The sequence below is a fragment of the Boleophthalmus pectinirostris genome, unplaced genomic scaffold, assembly GCF_026225935.1.
Source record: "Boleophthalmus pectinirostris isolate CB_2022bp ecotype Guang Dong unplaced genomic scaffold, ASM2622593v1 HiC_scaffold_6, whole genome shotgun sequence".
Lineage (NCBI taxonomy): Eukaryota > Metazoa > Chordata > Actinopteri > Gobiiformes > Gobiidae > Boleophthalmus > Boleophthalmus pectinirostris.
In genome coordinates, this window is record NW_026571447.1 from 22,431,544 (window position 1) to 22,451,314 (window position 19,771).

The window sequence follows — 19,771 nt, forward strand, 5'->3', positions numbered from 1 at the left end:
ATTCTAGTAACGTGCTGCAGTAATATAAGTCATAAACATTAAATAACAGCCGTTACCTAGACTTTGTCGTTCACATAAAGCTCCTTGATTCCCAGATGGGACAGAGACTTGTCTAGTGGTAACTCTTGGCGACCGATGCTGTCCTTTAGGAGCACGATGAGAGCTGGATCAAATTCACACTTGTCACAGATGACAGGTACGAGATCCTGCAGTGGCAACAGCGGGTTCACCCGCACCACTGCCTTCTGACTGCCATGATAATTCACCAGCAAACGCACTGTTTTCTGAAAAGACATAAGTTAACACTTTAACAACTGTATTTTAAGAAATGCTACGATAGCAATACAATTCTTAGGCAATACTTCATTAAGGGGACATAGAGCCATCTATGCGCCAATAACCCCAATATATAGAAATCATGAATCAAAACAGCATTTTTTATGTAAAGGGAACATGGCAAAAAACAGCAATGTTCTTGAACATACAAAACAAGTATTTTTTCTTGAATAGTCAGTAAGTACACTTAAATGTAAAACAAGATTTCTGTATTTTAAAACTATTCTTTATGAGAGATGAAGTAAAAGACAAGAGCTGAATGACTGACAGCAGCATCTGAAACTGTGTCAGTCTCTGGCCTCTGGCCAGACAGGGTTAAAGGGACAGAGCAGCCAGTGAGCCCTGAGAGGAGCAGAGAAATAATGCATGGTAACTAAAGGTAAGCCCCTCATCAAATATTTAAAGTGCAGGAAGAGAACTGAAACGACAAAACTAATGAGTGAAATATATAAGACAATAGTATATGTTAAAGACAGAAAAGGACGAACAAAACATTTACTGTGTGAATCCAAGTGGCCTCCTACCTTTAAGTGGGCTCTGAGAGGTTTCAGATGTGCTTTCTACCAGTGTTGAATGGCAAGCCATTGTGAGGGACTGATATATAAGGCAATGAGCTAATTTGTAAAACTAGCACACGTGCCACATGCAAATCAAACTATATGGTTACATTGTGTTTTACTTTATGCAACAGGCTTAATAAAGTTTCTTAATCTATACAAAAACATCTAGTCACACATCCAGTGAAAACAAGTATGCCAGCAAAATGAAGATTTCCAAAGCAGCTGATCATGTGTGAAGGTCCAGTGAAACTCACTTCAGGCACTTTGGGTGCAGGTCGGCGTACTTGTCTCTCCTCCAGTACTTTCTCCTTGATGAGGACACAGGCAACATTGAGGGACCCCAGCAGCGCATTGGGCTTGAAGCCCAAAGGGTGGCCCTCAGGTGTGAATAGATCCAGAGTGTGTAGTGAGGGGTTCAGGTGGTAACGGCTGCACAGCTCGACCAGAACGTCCATCAGCGCTTTGCTGAAAGAGGAACATAAAATGACTGAGGGAGAGAAAGTGAAGGAGGGAAAGACACAGAGAAAGAGAGGGAGGGAGATAGGATGAACAAACCACTCACGTGAACAGCTACACAGAGGAAAAGAGACACAAGATTGGATTACAACACCTAACTATCTTAAGCTTGAGTAAAGGAAGTGGGTGTAATGACTTCATACAATGTAGTCATTGTACGCCAACTCTACATGTTAAAAATCTCATGAAATGTCAAAATGTATTTTTGGTTTAATAATAAATAGCAACAACTGTATGTGTATAGAAGAGGCTTCTGTGAGATGTGCTAAAGAATTACTGGTCAGAGCAAAAAAAAAAACTGGACTATTTTCTGGGAACCAGCAGATCATATGTCAGATAGAGGTGCCAATACAAAGGCCACTATTCAAGACCTGGCAGTAGAATTTAGGCAAAATGGTCACAGAAAAGCCATCAATGTTAGTGCATAAGCAGGTTATCTGGAACATAGCACGGCATAATTATATTTTGTCAAATCTCTCACTTTTTCAGTAGTAAATGTCTGTCATTTAAACATACAACTGTCATTATCATATATTATGACTGTAGGCTCCTTTTCTCAAATATGGTAATTATTTATTATAAAAACACTTGTAGCAGCTGCATAGTTGACGTAACCTGTGTTGTACACATGCATACAACTTGTGTCCACATCTTGTAACATTGGTTCCCAGCTCTCTGCTGCCTCCATGCGCTCTGCTTCGGCCCTCCACCTCCAGTCCAGCGCACAGTCTGTGAGCTGCAGCCTCACACTAGACTGTGGACAGAAATACTAACACCTAAACTTTTGTCAACTGGCCTCATGTTGCTGATGGAAATGTGAAGAGAGAGACATACACAGTAATTTCCATTATTAAATATAAGGACATATTAGTTCATCAGCTGGTTGTGCTTGTAATTCCAAGGATAAGTGTCAGATCGACCAAAAATAAGATTAAAAGCTTATGGGATAAGGAGCATCTTTTTTGATTCCAAAATGTTTCCAGAGTCTTTTGCACTATAAGCTGTTCATAATCAGACACATTCAGCTGCAAATGTCATCGTGCACCCCTCACTTTTGCCCTTATCATTTGCATATAATGCATATGCCTCATGCATTGATAAATCCTTGATAAATGTTTTAGGACTCAGGGCAACTTCCAGTAATTTAAAAGTCAATTTACCAGAACTTGGCTCCACTGGAATAGCAATCTCCATGGAGCCAAGAAAGAGCACCAGTCGGGGAATGAGGAGGGTTAAGTGCACTATTCCTCACAAACTGCAACTAAGACATTTACCACAAGTGTTATCCCACCAGTTCTTACTAGAAAAAAAATATATAAATTGTGTTCATTTTATATTTTCTATGGAATATCAGTCACCCTTTCCCATTTCAGAATTCCGCTGGCCTTATTCACACATCATGTTACTCATCTATTATAACATCTTTTTTCATTCTGGGTTTGCCAGTGTTGCTTTGCTAGTGGGGTCTAGCTCACAGGCATGTCCCTGTGGTCAGCACAAGCTTTGTCCCACACAGTACAGGGATGAACTCTGGCTCATATACAGTTTATTTGTGATTTAAACAAAATAGCCCCACTGACATTTAGAATCTCATTTTGGTTTTGGCTCGAAGGGGACCCTAGAATGTTTTTAGTGGAAGGGGAATCAAACCTAGGATCTTGTTGCATTGAGACTGCATTGCTCACCAGTGGAGGGGGTAAACCCTTTAGGGGGTGCTCTGTCAATCTGCCCTGGACTCACCTGCCGTCCTCAGTGACAGTGGTCTGAAATCCGGTGGGCAGAGTCAGCCGCAGCTCCACACAGTGACTCAGCATGTTCTCCTTCATGTCTCTAACAGTGACCTCGTCCAGAGAGTCAGCACTTCTGAAGATACGCCGTGGGGCAGGCTGCGGTACCTGAGGAGGAGGTGGGGCACGTGGTTTCATCCTTTTCCTGGACAGAAAGGCAGAAAGAAAAGCGCTTTTTTTTTTTAGGTTATTACTGAAATGTCATCTATTTACCTAGATTTTCCCATAAACAGTGCAAATTAAAATGTGCACATGACTTATTGTAGAGGGAAGGTCACACACTTATCTTCATACGGCATTAAACATACAGTATCTATCTTGTTTTTATTCAATAATAGATGTTTTTACTGTAAAAAGAAAATGCCTTGTAAAACATGCACACTGTGAACGCGGTCACCTTTCTAGGAATGTCACAATTAAGATAGTCATATATTTGGAATTAAAAGAATTTTAAAATGGGATGTTTCATCTCACAATAATGGTACCACAAATATTTGATATTGTGATAAGAATAAATCACAATGCCATTTTTTTTTTTTTTAATCAATGTTTAGTCCGTCAGAAAAATGTATTCCCTGCTCATAAATTGCTCTGGCATTTTGGATGGAGTTTTACATGCTAATGTCAACTGGACAAAAGATTTTAGAGATCTTTTTATGTTCTGCCGCTCATCCAAGTGGCTCTTCAGTTCAGAAATGAAGAACAACAGAAGCTTCTTGCTTTGGATCATACCTGGACAACTGTGGGATTGTACTGTACAGATGACAAAAGTAACTCACTGCAACTTCCTGTATTTTCAGACTTTTTTTCTCAACTTTTTTCCACAATCTGCCACTTGACTGATGTATAAGTATGATAAACATTGACCACAGGAACGATTCAACCAAACCAATTATTAGAAAAACCTGTTAAATGCACTTTAAGTGAGAATCTCTTCTTAAAGCAAGAACTCTGAGTGGATATATCAAATAATTAAACTCTAAGCATCAAGCTCATAGATTGTTTACCTATTATCTCTCTTTTTGGTAACATTAAATTAAAAAATATAGCTATAGTAGCAAAGAGCAAATATGTCTAATGTTTGTAAAACAAAATTTGTTTCTGGATGCTTATTTTCTTCTTTATAAAAAGAAGTATAGCATTTTATGTTTATATATACATTTTATATTTTTTTACTATTTACCCTGCTAACATGATAAATGATTTTCCAAACTTTCCCTGTGCCCTTTCTCTCAGACTCAAAAACAAACATGAACCTCCGATAACAAAAGTAAAACATTCTCACTTACGGCCCTTATGTGAAGTGTTCCTGAAGCACTCAATGTCACTCTGTTTACAGACAAAGTCATTTGCAATGATAGGGTAAGAGAGCCTGTAAGTTTACAATCCATAGGTGTACATACAGGTAACCACAGCCCAGTGAACAACAACTGTAAGGAAAAAAACATAAGAATGTAGCTCAATAACTGAACTCTAACCCTGACTCAAGTTAAATATTAACAAACTATAGTGTCATGGACATATTATGCAATTCTTTTCACAGGCAAGAAGCACATCTTCAAGCACAAGCAAAAAATACTTTACTAATTAGAATGGTAGCTGATAAGTAGAGGATTGAGATAAGTAAGCAGCCGGTGCTGTTTTGCCTCAGCATACCGGGCTGTTTCTCAGTTGAAAAGATTGTCATCGGTAGGTTATATAAAGAACAAGGCAGGGCATGCAATAGCACCTCTAGCATTGCTTTAAAAGTGTGGTTTGACAATTTTAAATAAGTCTACTTAAAAACAACAGGTGCATGACATTACGAACTGCAGAGATCTCTGTATGTCAGGGGCACACAAGGCTAGACTGTGTGAAGGTTAGTTTGAGCACAGTCAGCTAGTATACTCCTCTTCCTCTCCCCTGCTTTTCAGTGTCCCTCACTCTTCTATCCTTGCTGGCACAAAGAAGCCTTTACGAAAATTCAGGCTCCCACAGATTCTGAATGTAGGAAGCCGAAACACAGCGCCTTGGTCGGTCACAGGGGGGCAGTAAAGCAGGACAGCCAGCCAGACTGGGTTACACATACACACGGAGGTTACTAATGGTGCTCTCAGAGACACCCAATTCTTTCACTCCACTTCACAATACTAACAAGGGCAGGATTCTTTCTCTGAGCCTAATATTAAAACTTATAGAGTGTTTCAGGACAGGGTAAAAGAGAGCTAATTTTATAGCTTGTTGAATCATAGTGTCAGGGGACAGACTCGTGGTGTGTGTTAATCATCATAAGACCAGCTTATAGCCTTTGATGACAGACAACAGAAAAAGTCTGTGTCATACTCTGTGTCTGGTAATATAAGTCAACATCCCACAGAAATCATCCAGTGTACATCTACTTCTAACACGAGGCAGTCTGCTGTGCTGAGGTTAATAGTTATTTTATGTATTATAAATACAGTTATCTAGTAAAATTATTTCAACTTTGCATATTGATTATTTACTTTGAGACGGACACATGCCCTATATAATGATATATACATCATTTGTTAGTTACTACAAAAAACAATGCCCCATCAAGAAACAATGTTCTGTAGTTGAATAGCACTTCAAAGCTTGGCCATACTCTGGGCCTAAAGCACACTTCACTGGCACAGTGGTTTGCACTTGACTTCGAGCCTGTTGTTCATTGAACCTATTGAGTGACAGAGAGATCCGGGACCGCAAGCCACTCCCAGTGACACATGCGTTATTGTAAGCATGTCCATGGCTGTCATGGTGTCCCCTTGGAAACCTATATTTACACCTCTCCAGTCTGGAGCGCCACACAGCTTTGGTTTTAGTAACAGCTGTGGACACTGATGCCAACAGAGAGGGTGCGCCACAAACTCTGGGCAGAAAGCAAGTCAAGTAAGGAAAGGAATCTCTTAAACAGTTTCCAAAAGTCCACCTCCATGGTCAGTTTTTCTTGTTGCAATGTAAAACTGTTGTCTGAATGATCTCTGTACTTATAATCCCAAGGGATATCAGTCTAGTACCCACTCCCTTGGTGGTGCCTTGAGCCAGGCTCTTTGATAAGGACAGACCATAGTTGCCCCTGATTGGGGAGAGTCAGCTAGATTCACATTTTCATAAGGTGTGTGTATTGTGGATCCCTGGCAAGTAAAACTGATAAGTGAACACAAAAAAAAAAAAAAAAATAAATAAATAAATAAATATATATATATATAATATATATATATATATATATATATATATATATATATATATATATATATATATATATATATATATATATTATATTAAGGTTAAGGTTAAAAAGATGAATTGTTAGAAATGCACCACCATTTATTTAAAACTCAATAATGATTTGTTAGGTACAAGATAATTATGAAAATATTTAGTTTTTTTCACTGCTAATCCTTTGCAGCATCTTTTTACAAAGGGTGGTGAATGTAAACGCAACATAATGTACCCAGGGAAATGAAGGGCACTGGTCCTCAGCTGCTAAATGAAATGTTACACATCGGGATTAATTAACGTTGCTTACAAATGCTGAGTGTTTTTAGAGCATCCACAATACAGGAACAACAAACGAAGGCTCCATGTCTAATCTTTTCTCTATAAATAATGCTGTTCACTTGTGACTGTGACAGAAAAATAGCAGTTAAGTTAATAAAAACTGGTTCCTCATGATTTAAAAGAAGAAATCATGGCAAAAGGAGAATGTAGGGCTGGGCAATATGGCCAAAAAAATAAAATCAGAATTTTTGTGCACACTTTTGATGTTAGACTTGGTGTGTCACATCACACTCACAGCTGGACACCACACAGTAACTTCACTGACTCTACTGTTAATCATTCAAAACATTACAGCAACAGATACTATCTTATCAGTCAATCTTGTGACATGCCTCTGCTATTACATGATTCCTATTAAACTCAGGAGCTTGACCAAAGGTTAAAGCAATTTATTTTGTATTTAGTGTGTTGCTGCTCCTTCTCCTGTAGCTTTAACTTGTCTATGGAAGCAATGCATCTATTCCACACCCCTCTCTAAAACGGGATGGTCTGTGAATGTAGAGCTGACTAGATATATACAGTACTGCTGCCAACAACACATGGCCTCAAATTCTCTCTCTCTACCAGCTCTCTCATATTTCAGTTAAATTTAGATCTGTCATCATAACAACTTCACCCTAAATATCCAGATGTGAGTGCCACATACGATAAAACATTTTTCTCTCAACCTCAAGCAGAAAGGAAAAAAGAGAACTCTCCCTTAGTCAGCAGGCCCACACTGAAAGCAAAACCCATTGAAACTTAAATATAGCAGATTGTGTGTAGGGCGTATATATAATATCCAGTGATCCTTAGAGAAAGTGCAAACAATAAAATAACATTTTACTGTCTGTCCTGCGGTGTTTTGTTTTGAAAAAAAGGGAAACGCGTCGGATGTTTAAATAATGGTGGTCTACTCTACCTCCTGTATACAATTCTCAGAGAACAGAAGAAGGCGGGCACCAACAGAACATTTAGCAGCTTGTAATTATCATTGGGTGTGGCTAGATATACCAGCAGCAGTGATTTGAAATTTGTTCTAAAAACTGTTCTTTTAAGATTACGTCAAAATGAACAAATTGTATGAAGTAAGGAAATCACGTGAGGAGATAACAAGTGTATTTCTGTGGATTGCTGATCGTCACTTGGGAACAGCTGCTATCTGACTGCAGCTGTAAAAATCTTTGATGAAGAGAAAAAGTTTCCCCTTTAAAGAGTCAAATTGGCTCAGAGCTCATATGACACCACCCTCATTTATTTAATTAGTCTATAACTCTGCAGTGAAATACAACTTAAAAATCGGTACAAGGATATAGTAGTGAATAATAAAACCAAAGCCATTTGTGTAGCCAGCAACAGACAGTTAGGAAACACAATGACACATTTTAACTGCTGGACTAACAATATACCATCTGTCTAAGAATAAATATGTGTAAAATTCTATGCTAATTCTGGTTATTTCATAATCTAATGATCAAGGTATAACTTCATCAAATCTGTTCAAATAAGAAAATCTATACAATACAACACCTTTTTAAAGTCTGACACATATTACACCAATAAAATCAGTCTTGTAACAGCCCTTACTTGTATCTTTAACTTTGGATTTATCTACAATTGTTGGACAATTGTTACAATGTGGATGTTACTGTACTAGTATTCCTCTGCAATTATAACGGGTGAGTATTTGATTAATACAGCCTTAATGTTATTATATCAATATCACAATCTTCAATATTGTTATTGAATGTTTACATATTTTAGTGATGTCCAATAACAAAGAGTAAGGAGGTTCTTCTACAGACAGAAATGTCACCCACTGACCGGAAAGAGCACTTCTGGCTGCACTGCCAACAGGCACTTTGACTGGTCCACTTTGTAATTTGGCCAAAAGGCTCTTGAGTGTCTGAAATCACTGTATTTAAGGCTATCTGATTTATATGACCTTTACTTGGGAAAGCTCTAATTCACTCCATCAAGACAGAAGTCCAGTCTCATTGCACACCATTTATTCAAGATACTACCTGGTTTTGTCATTGTTGTAAAGGTGCTCTTTATGCTGATTAATTGAATGCTTGGTCAAAATGTGACACACATCAGTCCCTATTGTAGTCTTATACATAGCCAGTCATGCAGAGTTATATAACTATGTAAACAACAGCGGAGGCTTATTAATAAACTATTACAAAACTGTAACATTGCTTATATGCCATTTCTCTGTGAACAATGCAAAGTAGCAGCTATTATCTTTTAAAAGATGGATGGGATAATATTTTGTTTTTAAATAATATAATTACATTAATAAGAACTATAGAGGTCGGCATTGTTCTTGTTGCATTATTTTTATCTAGGAAGTACTATGACATTATTTTATGGTCGTCATTTAGTTAAACAAGGACACGTTTTGTTTGTTTTTTGTTTTTTTGTTGCTGTTTTTTTCACCTCTAGCTACTGGAACAATCTCTCTGTTGGCAAGGGACAATACTGGGGATCCGTTTTACTGTTTTGGGAAATCCTAGTACAACCTAGATTGGAAATAAAAATCCTTAAAACTATGGTATTAAACGGTAAAGAAAACACGATAGCTCAATCTCTGCTGCGTACCTTTGCCCCTCACTCAACAAGGAGCTTACTCTACTCTACTTTACTAACTCTATTAGTAGCTCCTAGGAAAACATAAAAAGGTGTGTAAACGAATTAAAACACTTGCCAAAAGTAGACTTACCCTAAAGGAGGTTTGGCGTCCATCATCGGGGTAAATAAAAGTGGTGTTAAACAAAATCAGCTCCCCTTAATCCGCTGCAGCCCTCAAATCCGCGTCTTCTCCATGCCACCTGCGATCGACGAGCCAACAAAAAAAAAGTAAAATACCAAAGAAAACACACCTTAAAATATTCTTGTTTGTGGGCTATGGCGTTTATTCTAGCTACGCTGACTAACGGTACGAAATAGTATAGTCATTAATAGGATAAGCAACAAGTGACAGACGCAGGCGCAAAGATGACACTCGACTTTACCTGACGCAAAAAACAGCAAAAGTTTCCGCAAAAGTTCGCTATAACACGTGAGATGGAGATGGTTTGCATTTACCTTATTCAAACTAGTCTAAAGGACACATGTTCATGTTTGGTCTAGTCATCTGACAAATCCACTTGATATAATCTTTGCGTTCCTCCCTTGGCCATAAACCGCTTTGAGCCGAGCGTGTAGCGCAAATGTAGGCTTGGAGTTCCGGTGTGGATTTTCAAAATATAAGACAAATAGAAGGCCAGTGAACAGCACGTATTGTTTTACTTCACATTTTGTTTTTGGACATCTACATTTTAAGATAGCCCCCATTCGCGATGAGATACAACAGGCGGAGCGTCGTTTTGTCCGTATTTATCTGTATAAATGGTGGCTTTTATATAGCTCTTTTCTACCTTTAAAGCATTCAAAGTGCATCAAGGGACCGAGTACTAACCTATTCACGCACACAGACACACACATACAGAGAGAGAAACACACACATTTATACAATACTGTATGCAGACAAGAGGGGTTAGGTGTTTTGCTAAAAGACACAGCGACAGCATTTTTGTATTTAGTGAATCACTTATGGACATTTGATTGTTTGTTTGATGTTGATAAGGCAAAACCATGGAAGTATAATAATGTCCACAGGCTAAACAGCTTGATCTCAGCCGACCTCAGCTAAACATCCCAATGAACTTTTTTAACGCCAGGTGAACGTGAACATTTCTGTTATTCAATTTGTGTGGGCAGCCAATGTTGGACTTCTGTTGTGTAGGTAGGCTTAATGAGAACAGATCAATGAAACAGCATGTGTATAAGTGTAGATTAGGCCACACTTCTAACCAATTGCAGCATAAGATGCCCTTGATTAAGTATTACAATATATAATTATTAATCCCATCACAATCACATTGGACAAGCCAAATGCTTTGTTTTGAAAGACACTTAAAAAGTAATTTAAGATGGATTGGTAAAAATGTTCAAGTTAAAAAGGTTATTATTATTTTTTTTTTTTAATGTCACAATGATACCTGGAAAAATCCAGATTCATCACTGTACCAGTGGCTGATATGGATCTGTAAAATTAATACAGAGAGATATCCTTCCAGATTGCCAAGCAATCAAGAATCAATTTGTATAATAAACAGAAAGGTTTCAATGTGGTTGTGTACATTAATATGCATAATACTGTTATTGAGGATTAATAAGGTTTATACCTTTAAGCCTATACATCATCATTTAGGCTATATTGTGATTCTTTAGCCTTTTCCCATTAGTCAGTCTAGCTGTGATTTCCCCAACATTTTCCAATGAACATTGGTGGGTTCTCATGCAGTTTGGTTTCGTTTTGCAAATGAGATGTGGGTTTCCGATAAGGCTCTGATAGAATCTCAATTAAGGCCTTACAGGAAATAACATCAGCATTGTGTCTCTGTGCTGTGTCACTCATTATAGAGACTGACAGCACTTCTCATTGAAAGATTTGATTTACTTTTTTCTTTCAGAACCGGGAGCTACTTGGTGGTCAATAACACGAGATCACGCTCAGTCAGCTATGGCAGGTGACTATTTTGGCAATCACTCTTACATGGTTATTCTGGTTAATGATTGTGTTTCTCATAAGTTCTTGTAAATTGCTAAGACTTTTACTGTTGTATTTTATTCAGGGAACACCACCTATTATTTTCAGGGAACACAACCGAGTATGACTCCTTGTTGAGTTGAGTCATTGAGTAACTTTGGAAAATAGTTTTTACCATTTCTCTACAATTTGATCTTCATCCTTGGATTTGTGGTTGAGTGTCATGAGATGTATCGGATATGATATTGTTTATAATCCATTTCCTCTGAATATATACTCCGGTGTCTTTCAGGTAAAAAAAAATCTGGAATTGTGTTTTATTTTATTTCTTATTCCCAGGTTTTATTTTTGATAACCCAGTATATGAACTTACTCAATTTATATGATACCATATTGAATTAAGTCTCTCTATATTATCTAATTTTGTTGTTTTTGTTAAACATCCTATATTACACAAAATTGACTCTTATGAGCTTTATGCCATGTTCTGATGTTAATAACTCACAAAAGAAAAAAAAGACAAAAAATAATAATATGGAATTGTATTTTGTTTTATTCACACATGTTTGAGTAACCCTTTATGAATACTCTGTCTACATCTCCAAAGCTCAAAATGCTCTGGTCCATCTTGTGATGTCATCTAGTGGTAGTTTTCAATTTACTGCTACCATTTACCTTTAGTTCAGTATTCCAATTCCAATTCCATATGGACTTTAAAAACACAGTGGAGCACTTCCTGTATTACCGCATGACCATGAAGGTGGAACAGAGTGTTTTCAGTTTGAGCGAGGAACTCTGCCTAAATATGCAGGGTTTGTGTCTTGAACATGTGTAAATTAAACAAAACTCTAGATATGTCTGTGATGAGGAAACAACGTTATCACCCATAGATCAGAAAATATATGGGCCCTAAATGCAGTGTTACACGCACCTTAGCAATAACACTGTGGGGGGCATAATTTGCTGTGTTATACTATTGACAACACTGAGATAACAGAGATGAGCACATATGACGGTTTCCAAATCATGTTCAGAATTAGTCATTTAAAAACCAAAGGATTATTTTTTTCTTTGCGACTTGGGTCTTTTTGTTATTTGATCTTTAGTGCACTAAATACTTTGTGAAACACTCAGGATCTTTAATACTTTTTGTTCTAAATTCAGATGAAACTACAACTATTCCAAGTTATAACTATGACTATTCTGAGATCAGCAGCATACGTCCCTGTGATTCTGAGGCTGCCAATAACTTCACCAGTGTATTTCTACCACTCTTCTACAGTTTGGTGTTCATCCTGGGTGTTACGACCCAGCTCGTTTGGGGTGAGGGAAGTAACAAAAATAAAACCAAGATGTAAAATGGAATAAATTAAGTAATGTTTAATTAACAGGAATGTAAAGGTAAATTAACAAAACACTAAAAAATATACAGAAAACAACCTAAACTAAGAAACAGAACAACAGAATAAACAGAGTTTTGTGCCAGAAAAGGGGTCACGCAGGCTTACACAAAAACGAGTGGTAAACTTAGGGACACACACTAAACTAAAACACAAGTTCCCCAAATTAAACCACATAAGCCCACAAACAGAATCGAGTGACCAAATCAAAAAAAGGCACAAAACAGAATGAGACTAACACACATACACGAAACCAAAATGGCATACTGGCCACCAAGGCCAGCAGCCCCAAACAGGTGCTGGCAATCTCCTTAAATAGGGGGAGGTGGCTGCAGGTGAGGTGGGCGTCGACTTGCCCCACCAATCACAGACCAGGACTCCTGCAGCAGGAATCAAGAGAACTCTGCAGAAATATTACAACTAAGGCCTGGGGCCGTAACACTGGGGTTTATAGGTGAGTCCTCCTGTGACATATGGAACCTTATATATCCATAGTTTTATTATTCTGTTAGGAGTATATTCCCTGACTATACTGCGGTGTCTCTCAGGTAATGGTCTGGTGGTGTGTGTCCAACCTGACAGACCTGTGCCTGTTGAACCTGTGCTGTGTCACATCAGCACTGCAGAATGTTGGTGCTCCTTCTTTGTGGTGGTCATGACTCACTGGATCGATATGTACTCATTCAACATGCTCAGAAGGCCTCCAAATGCCGCTCCATGAAAACTGGGATGGTTCTGTCCACATGTGTGTGGGCTCTGAGCGTCTGTGTATCACTGCCAGCCTTTATCTTCACACAAGTCACACCACAAGATGCTTGTGAACACAGCCCAGAAGACTTAACTTGGATTAAATATGACATCTTTGCAACAAATATCCTGGGACTTGCACTTCCTTTCACTGTGATGGTGGTGTGTTACTCCAGGATCATCCCTACTCTGATGAAAATAAGGAGTACACAGAAACACCGCAGTGTGAAGATCATCATCTGCGTCATGGTGGTATTCTTTCTTTTCTGGACTCCATACAACATCACTTTACTTCTGAATTTCTTGCGACTTAAGGGTGCACTTACAGACAGTTGTGAACTGGACACAAACCTTAGATTATCCATTTTAGTGACAGGGACTCTGGCCTTCAGCCACTGCTGTCTGAACCCCATCATCAACGCCTTTGCAGGGCAGAAGTTCATGAAGCGCTCCCTGAAAATGTTGAGGAGGCTGCTGCCATGGGCCCACTTCAGCAGAGACAGGTCTGACAGTTCATTCAGAATGAGTTCAGTAGGGTCCCGGGCTTCAGTCACTACCACTGTCATGTGAGACGCAAAGAAATATTTTTTTATGTGTGTGTTGCATGGTGGGTACTTCCTGTCCTCAGTTATGTGGTATTGCATGTTTTGTGAGAACTCACTTTGCTTTGCTTTTACATTTAAATGTACATATTTTTCCATGGCATAAAGTATCTTACTTTTTCATTTTAGTAGTGTATTGTATTAAAATAAAGCCAATATGTAGTTTCTGGGTTTGGATAAATTTTTGATGTATTTTTTGCAAAGTTAATGGGAAAAATGAATGAGAAATTTCCTTCCAGAACCGGGAGGTGAGCAATCACTGTTGAGCTCCAAATGAATAAACATTTCATTATTCAAACTACAGACACACTGACTATTGGTGTTCTTTTGAAGCTATCCATTTATATTTCCTGTCTAGGGCCAGCAGAGAGCAGTATATTGCACACTATTTCTACATAGCCTGTAGAGTGGCCTAACCACAGAAAAAGCCAGTGTGCCACCACTTGTCTATATAGGCCAGTTGTAGACAAATAATATATAGATTTAGATTCAAGTAGTTGCAAAATGTCAAACAAATCTACTTTTAATAGAATTTGGTTGTGTTTGCATTGTAGGATTTTATGATTACATAACTTAATTTAAGATAGAGGACAGGAGCCTATCACTGTTTCCACGAGAAATAACCCAATTGAATTTTTTTAAATGTTGGGAAAAAACCAAAAAAAAAACCCCATAAACTTCAGGAAGTTCAGAATATTGTGATATCATGTGAGTGCCATCCAACTGTGACTATCCAATCAGTCATTATTCCCCTATATATTTCAGGTCTCAATGAATATTCTTTGTAACTAAGGGTCACTGAAATATGAAAAGTTTACTATTTTTATTGGTAGCCTTTACTGTCATTTATTATTATTTTTAAACCATTTGCAGTTGACTTGTCACTGAGTTGTCAGCAGATGTGGTTGGGAACAGGGTCAGCAAACTGTTGAACCACATAACCAAATAACACAAAAATCATTTGTAATTTAGCAAATGCATCTAGTATTTTATCACCATTAGGCCCATGTTTATACATTCATGATACAAAATTAATAAATGAAGAGTTAGCAGGAAAGACTCCTTGCAGGTCAGGGTCTGCAGCACTCAGTGATGGTTCTTATTAAATTTGGACTGAAATGTGAATTGCAATAGCTGTATGTGTGAAACCCAGTGTTTATTTAGGACACTGAACATGTGTATCTTCTAAAATGAGCTGTGGTATATAACACATGCAGCCTGGAAATAACACTGTCACATCTGCAAATTTCGCCTGTTACTATAACACTTATATTTACAGTTACAATCACTAAACACAACGACTTTCCAACAACAGACAACAGCACCCAAAAGTCTCAAAGGATAACCAGCGGCTGAATCATGACAGGTATAATGGATAGTTCAAAAGTTGTTTTTTATATTGTTTTTTGGCATTTAGAATTTAAATCAACTAAATTATTTATTTTCACTAAATTCTGGAATTGATAACAAATAATGAACGGCAAGGATACTTTTCCAGGAGAGATAGTGAGCAGAGAAATATGCCTTAGCTTTTATGCAAACTAACTATACATTTTGTATTCTATAGAACAGCCTTCCAAGATCAATGTAGGGATAAATCTCTATTTGCATTACATTTGCATTGCAATCTGCATTGAAAACATTTCTGTTTAGTTGTCCATCTGTTTTAAAGGATTTTATCTGAACGTTTCTTTTTAAATTATGCTCAAAAAGTAAATTTGTTTTGCTTAATTGTATAGACCTAAGTAAATCTCCATTTTCTGTTGTGGACTACATAAATTCATTCTTAAACCGTAGATTTCAGAACTTTAACATTTACTCTTTAAATATACCAAGAGTACAAATCTGAAGTAGCCTGCATTTTCTTCCCTGGGGCAACCACTAACTCCAAAAGCAGCGTTGATCAGTTTTGGATTTCTTATTCCCAGGTTTTATTTTTGATAACCCAGTATATGAACTTACTCAATTTATATGATACCATATTGAATTAAGTCTCTCTATATTATCTAATTTTGTTGTTTTTGTTAAACGTCCTATATTACACAAAATTGACTCTTATGAGCTTTATGCCATGTTCTGATGTTAATAACTCACAAAAGAAAAAAAAAAAAAATAATAATATGGAATTGTATTTTGTTTTATTCACACATGTTTGAGTAACCCTTTATGAATACTCTGTCTACATCTCCAAAGCTCAAAATGCTCTGGTCCATCTTGTGATGTCATCTAGTGGTAGTTTTCAATTTACTGCTACCATTTACCTTTAGTTCAGTATTCCAATTCCAATTCCATATGGACTTTAAAAACACAGTGGAGCACTTCCTGTATTACCGCATGACCATGAAGGTGGAACAGAGTGTTTTCAGTTTGAGCGAGGAACTCTGCCTAAATATGCAGGGTTTGTGTCTTGAACATGTGTAAATTAAACAAAACTCTAGATATGTCTGTGATGAGGAAACAACGTTATAACCCATAGATCAGAAAATATATGGGCCCTAAATGCAGTGTTACACGCACCTTAGCAATAACACTGTGGGGGGCATAATTTGCTGCGTTATACTATTGACAACACTGAGATAACAGAGATGAGCACATATGACGGTTTCCAAATCATGTTCAGAATTAGTCATTTAAAAACCAAAGGATTAATTCTTTCTTTGTGACTTGGGTCTTTTTATTATTTGATCTTTAGTGCACTAAATACTTTGTGAAACACTCAGGATCTTTAATACTTTTTGTTCTAAATTCAGGTGAAACTACAACTATGCCAAGTTATAACTATGACTATTCTGAGATCAGCAGCATACGTCCCTGTGATTCTGAGGCTGCCAATAACTTCACCAGTGTATTTCTACCACTCTTCTACAGTTTGGTGTTCATCCTGGGGTTTATAGGTGAGTCCTCCTGTGACATATGGAACCTTATATATCCATAGTTTTATTATTCTGTTAGGAGTATATTCCCTGACTATACTGCGGTGTCTCTCAGGTAATGGCCTGGTGGTGTGTGTCCTGCTGAAGGACTCTCACAAGTCCAACCTGACAGACCTGTGCCTGTTGAACCTGGCTGTGTCCGACCTGCTGTTCCTGCTCATTCTGCCTCTGTACGCTCACTACAGTGCAGTGTCCCACTGGGTGTTTGGAGACTTCATGTGTCACATCAGCGGAGGACTGCAGAATGTTGGTTTCTACAGCAGCTCCTTCTTTGTGGTGGTCATGACTCTGGATCGATATGTACTCATTCAACATGCTCAGAAGGCCTCCAAATGCCGCTCCATGAAAACTGGGATGGTTCTGTCCACATGTGTGTGGGCTCTGAGCGTCTGTGTATCACTGCCAGCCTTTATCTTCACACAAGTCACACCACAAGATGCTTGTGAACACAGCCCAGAAGACTTAACTTGGATTAAATATGACATCTTTGCAACAAATATCCTGGGACTTGCACTTCCTTTCACTGTGATGGTGGTGTGTTACTCCAGGATCATCCCTACTCTGATGAAAATAAGGAGTACACAGAAACACCGCAGTGTAAAGATCATCATCTGCGTCATGGTGGTATTCTTTCTTTTCTGGACTCCATACAACATCACTTTACTTCTGAATTTCTTGCGACTTAAGGGTGCACTTACAGACAGTTGTGAACTGGACACAAACCTTAGATTATCCATTTTAGTGACAGGGGCTCTGGCCTTCAGCCACTGCTGTCTGAACCCCATCATCTACGCCTTTGCAGGGCAGAAGTTCATGAAGCGCTCCCTGATAATGTTGAGGAGGCTGCTGCCATGGGCCCACTTCAGCAGAGACAGGTCTGACAGTTCATTCAGAATGAGTTCAGTAGGGTCCCGGGCTTCAGTCACTACCACTGTCATGTGAGACGCAAAGAAATATTTTTTTATGTGTGTGTTGCATGGTGGGTACTTCCTGTCCTCAGTTATGTGGTATTGCATGTTTTGTGAGAACTCACTTTGCTTTGCTTTTACATTTAAATGTACATATTTTTCCATGGCATAAAGTATCTTACTTTTTCATTTTAGTAGTGTATTGTATTAAAATAAAGCCAATATGTAGTTTCTGGGTTTGGATAAATTTTTGATGTATTTTTTGCAAAGTTAATGGGAAAAATGAATGAGAAATTTCCTTCCAGAACCGGGAGGTGAGCAATCACTGTTGAGCTCCAAATGAATAAACATTTCATTATTCAAACTACAGACACACTGACTATTGGTGTTCTTTTGAAGCTATCCATTTATATTTCCTGTCTAGGGCCAGCAGAGAGCAGTATATTGCACACTATTTCTACATAGCCTGTAGAGTGGCCTAACCACAGAAAAAGCCAGTGTGCCACCACTTGTCTATATAGGCCAGTTGTAGACAAATAATATATAGATTTAGATTCAAGTAGTTGCAAAATGTCAAACAAATCTACTTTAAATAGAATTTGGTTGTGTTTGCATTGTAGGATTTTATGATTACATAACTTAATTTAAGATAGAGGACAGGAGCCTATCACTGTTTCCACGAGAAATAACCCAATTGAATTTTTTTAAATGTTGGGAAAAAACCAAAAAAAAAACCCCATAAACTTCAGGAAGTTCAGAATATTGTGATATCATGTGAGTGCCATCCAACTGTGACTATCCAATCAGTCATTATTCCCCTATATATTTCAGGTCTCAATGAATATTCTTTGTAACTAAGGGTCACTGAAATATGAAAAGTTTACTATTTTTATTGGTAGCCTTTACTGTCATTTATTATTATTTTTAAACCATTTGCAGTTGACTTGTCACTGAGTTGTCAGCAGATGTGGTTGGGAACAGGGTCAGCAAACTGTTGAACCACATAACCAAATAACACAAAAATCATTTGTAATTTAGCAAATGCATCTAGTATTTTATCACCATTAGGCCCATGTTTATACATTCATGATACAAAATTAATAAATGAAGAGTTAGCAGGAAAGACTCCTTGCAGGTCAGGATCTGCAGCACTCAATGATGGTTCTTATTAAATCTGGACTGAAATGCGAATTGCATTACCTGTATGTTTGAAACCCAGTGTTTATTTAGGACACTGAACATGTGTATCTTCTAAAATGAGCTGTGGTATAACACATTCAGTTTTTCATCCATTACTATAACACTTATATTTACAGTTACAATCACCAAACACAAGGACTTTCCAACAACAGACAACAGCAACCAAAAGTCTCAAAGGATATCCTCCGGCAGAATCATGAAAGGTATAAGTTTCTTTTCATATTATTTCTTGCATTTAAAAATTTAAATAAACCAAATTATTTCTTTTCACTAAATTCTGGAATTGCTAACAAATAACCAACTGCAAGGATACTTTTCCAGGAGAGATAGTGAGCAGGGAAATATGCCTTAGCTTTTATGCAGACTAACTGTATGTTTTGTATTCTATAGAACAGCCTTCCAAGATCAATGTAGGGATAAATCTCTACACTTAAACTGTTCAAATCTGCATTGAAAACATTTCTGTTTTGTCCATGTGTTTTAAAGGATTTAATCTGAACTTTTCTTTTTAAATTATGCTCAACAAGTACATTTGTTTTGCTTAATTGTGTAGACCTAAGTAAATCTCAATTTTCTGTTGTGGACTACAGAAATTCATTCTTAAACCATAGATTTCATAACTTTAACATTTACTCTTTAAATATA

At 37.6% G+C, this 19,771-nt stretch overlaps 2 protein-coding genes and 1 pseudogene across 4 annotated transcripts; 2 read left to right on the forward strand and 1 right to left on the reverse strand.

The window, feature by feature from the left end:
* Positions 1 to 30: 30 nt before the first annotated feature.
* Positions 31 to 9,966, reverse strand: LOC129411712 (protein cordon-bleu-like). Of its 3 annotated transcripts, none has more exons than XM_055163323.1 (5): positions 9,830 to 9,966; positions 9,465 to 9,573; positions 3,153 to 3,344; positions 1,151 to 1,361; positions 31 to 284 (listed from the first exon to the last, which is right to left on the reverse strand). In XM_055163323.1, exons 2-5 carry the CDS (start codon positions 9,488 to 9,490, stop codon positions 57 to 59), a joined length of 657 nt encoding a protein of 218 aa, XP_055019298.1. In that variant the 5' UTR covers positions 9,491 to 9,573; positions 9,830 to 9,966; the 3' UTR covers positions 31 to 56. The 3 variants fall into 3 exon arrangements, with proteins under 3 accessions (XP_055019298.1, XP_055019297.1, XP_055019299.1); XM_055163322.1 differs by having other exon boundaries at positions 9,757 to 9,909; XM_055163324.1 differs by lacking the exons at positions 9,465 to 9,573; positions 9,830 to 9,966 and adding an exon at positions 4,489 to 4,669.
* Positions 9,650 to 14,351, forward strand: LOC110171459 (CX3C chemokine receptor 1-like; annotated as a pseudogene).
* A 1,043-nt stretch (positions 14,352 to 15,394) lies between these two features.
* Positions 15,395 to 18,258, forward strand: LOC110171461 (C-C chemokine receptor type 2-like). The gene is made up of 3 exons (XM_055163977.1): positions 15,395 to 15,451; positions 16,836 to 16,979; positions 17,074 to 18,258. The coding sequence occupies exons 1-3, from the start codon at positions 15,445 to 15,447 to the stop codon at positions 17,958 to 17,960; spliced, it is 1,038 nt and encodes a 345-aa protein (XP_055019952.1). The 5' UTR covers positions 15,395 to 15,444; the 3' UTR covers positions 17,961 to 18,258.
* Positions 18,259 to 19,771: the final 1,513 nt, after the last annotated feature.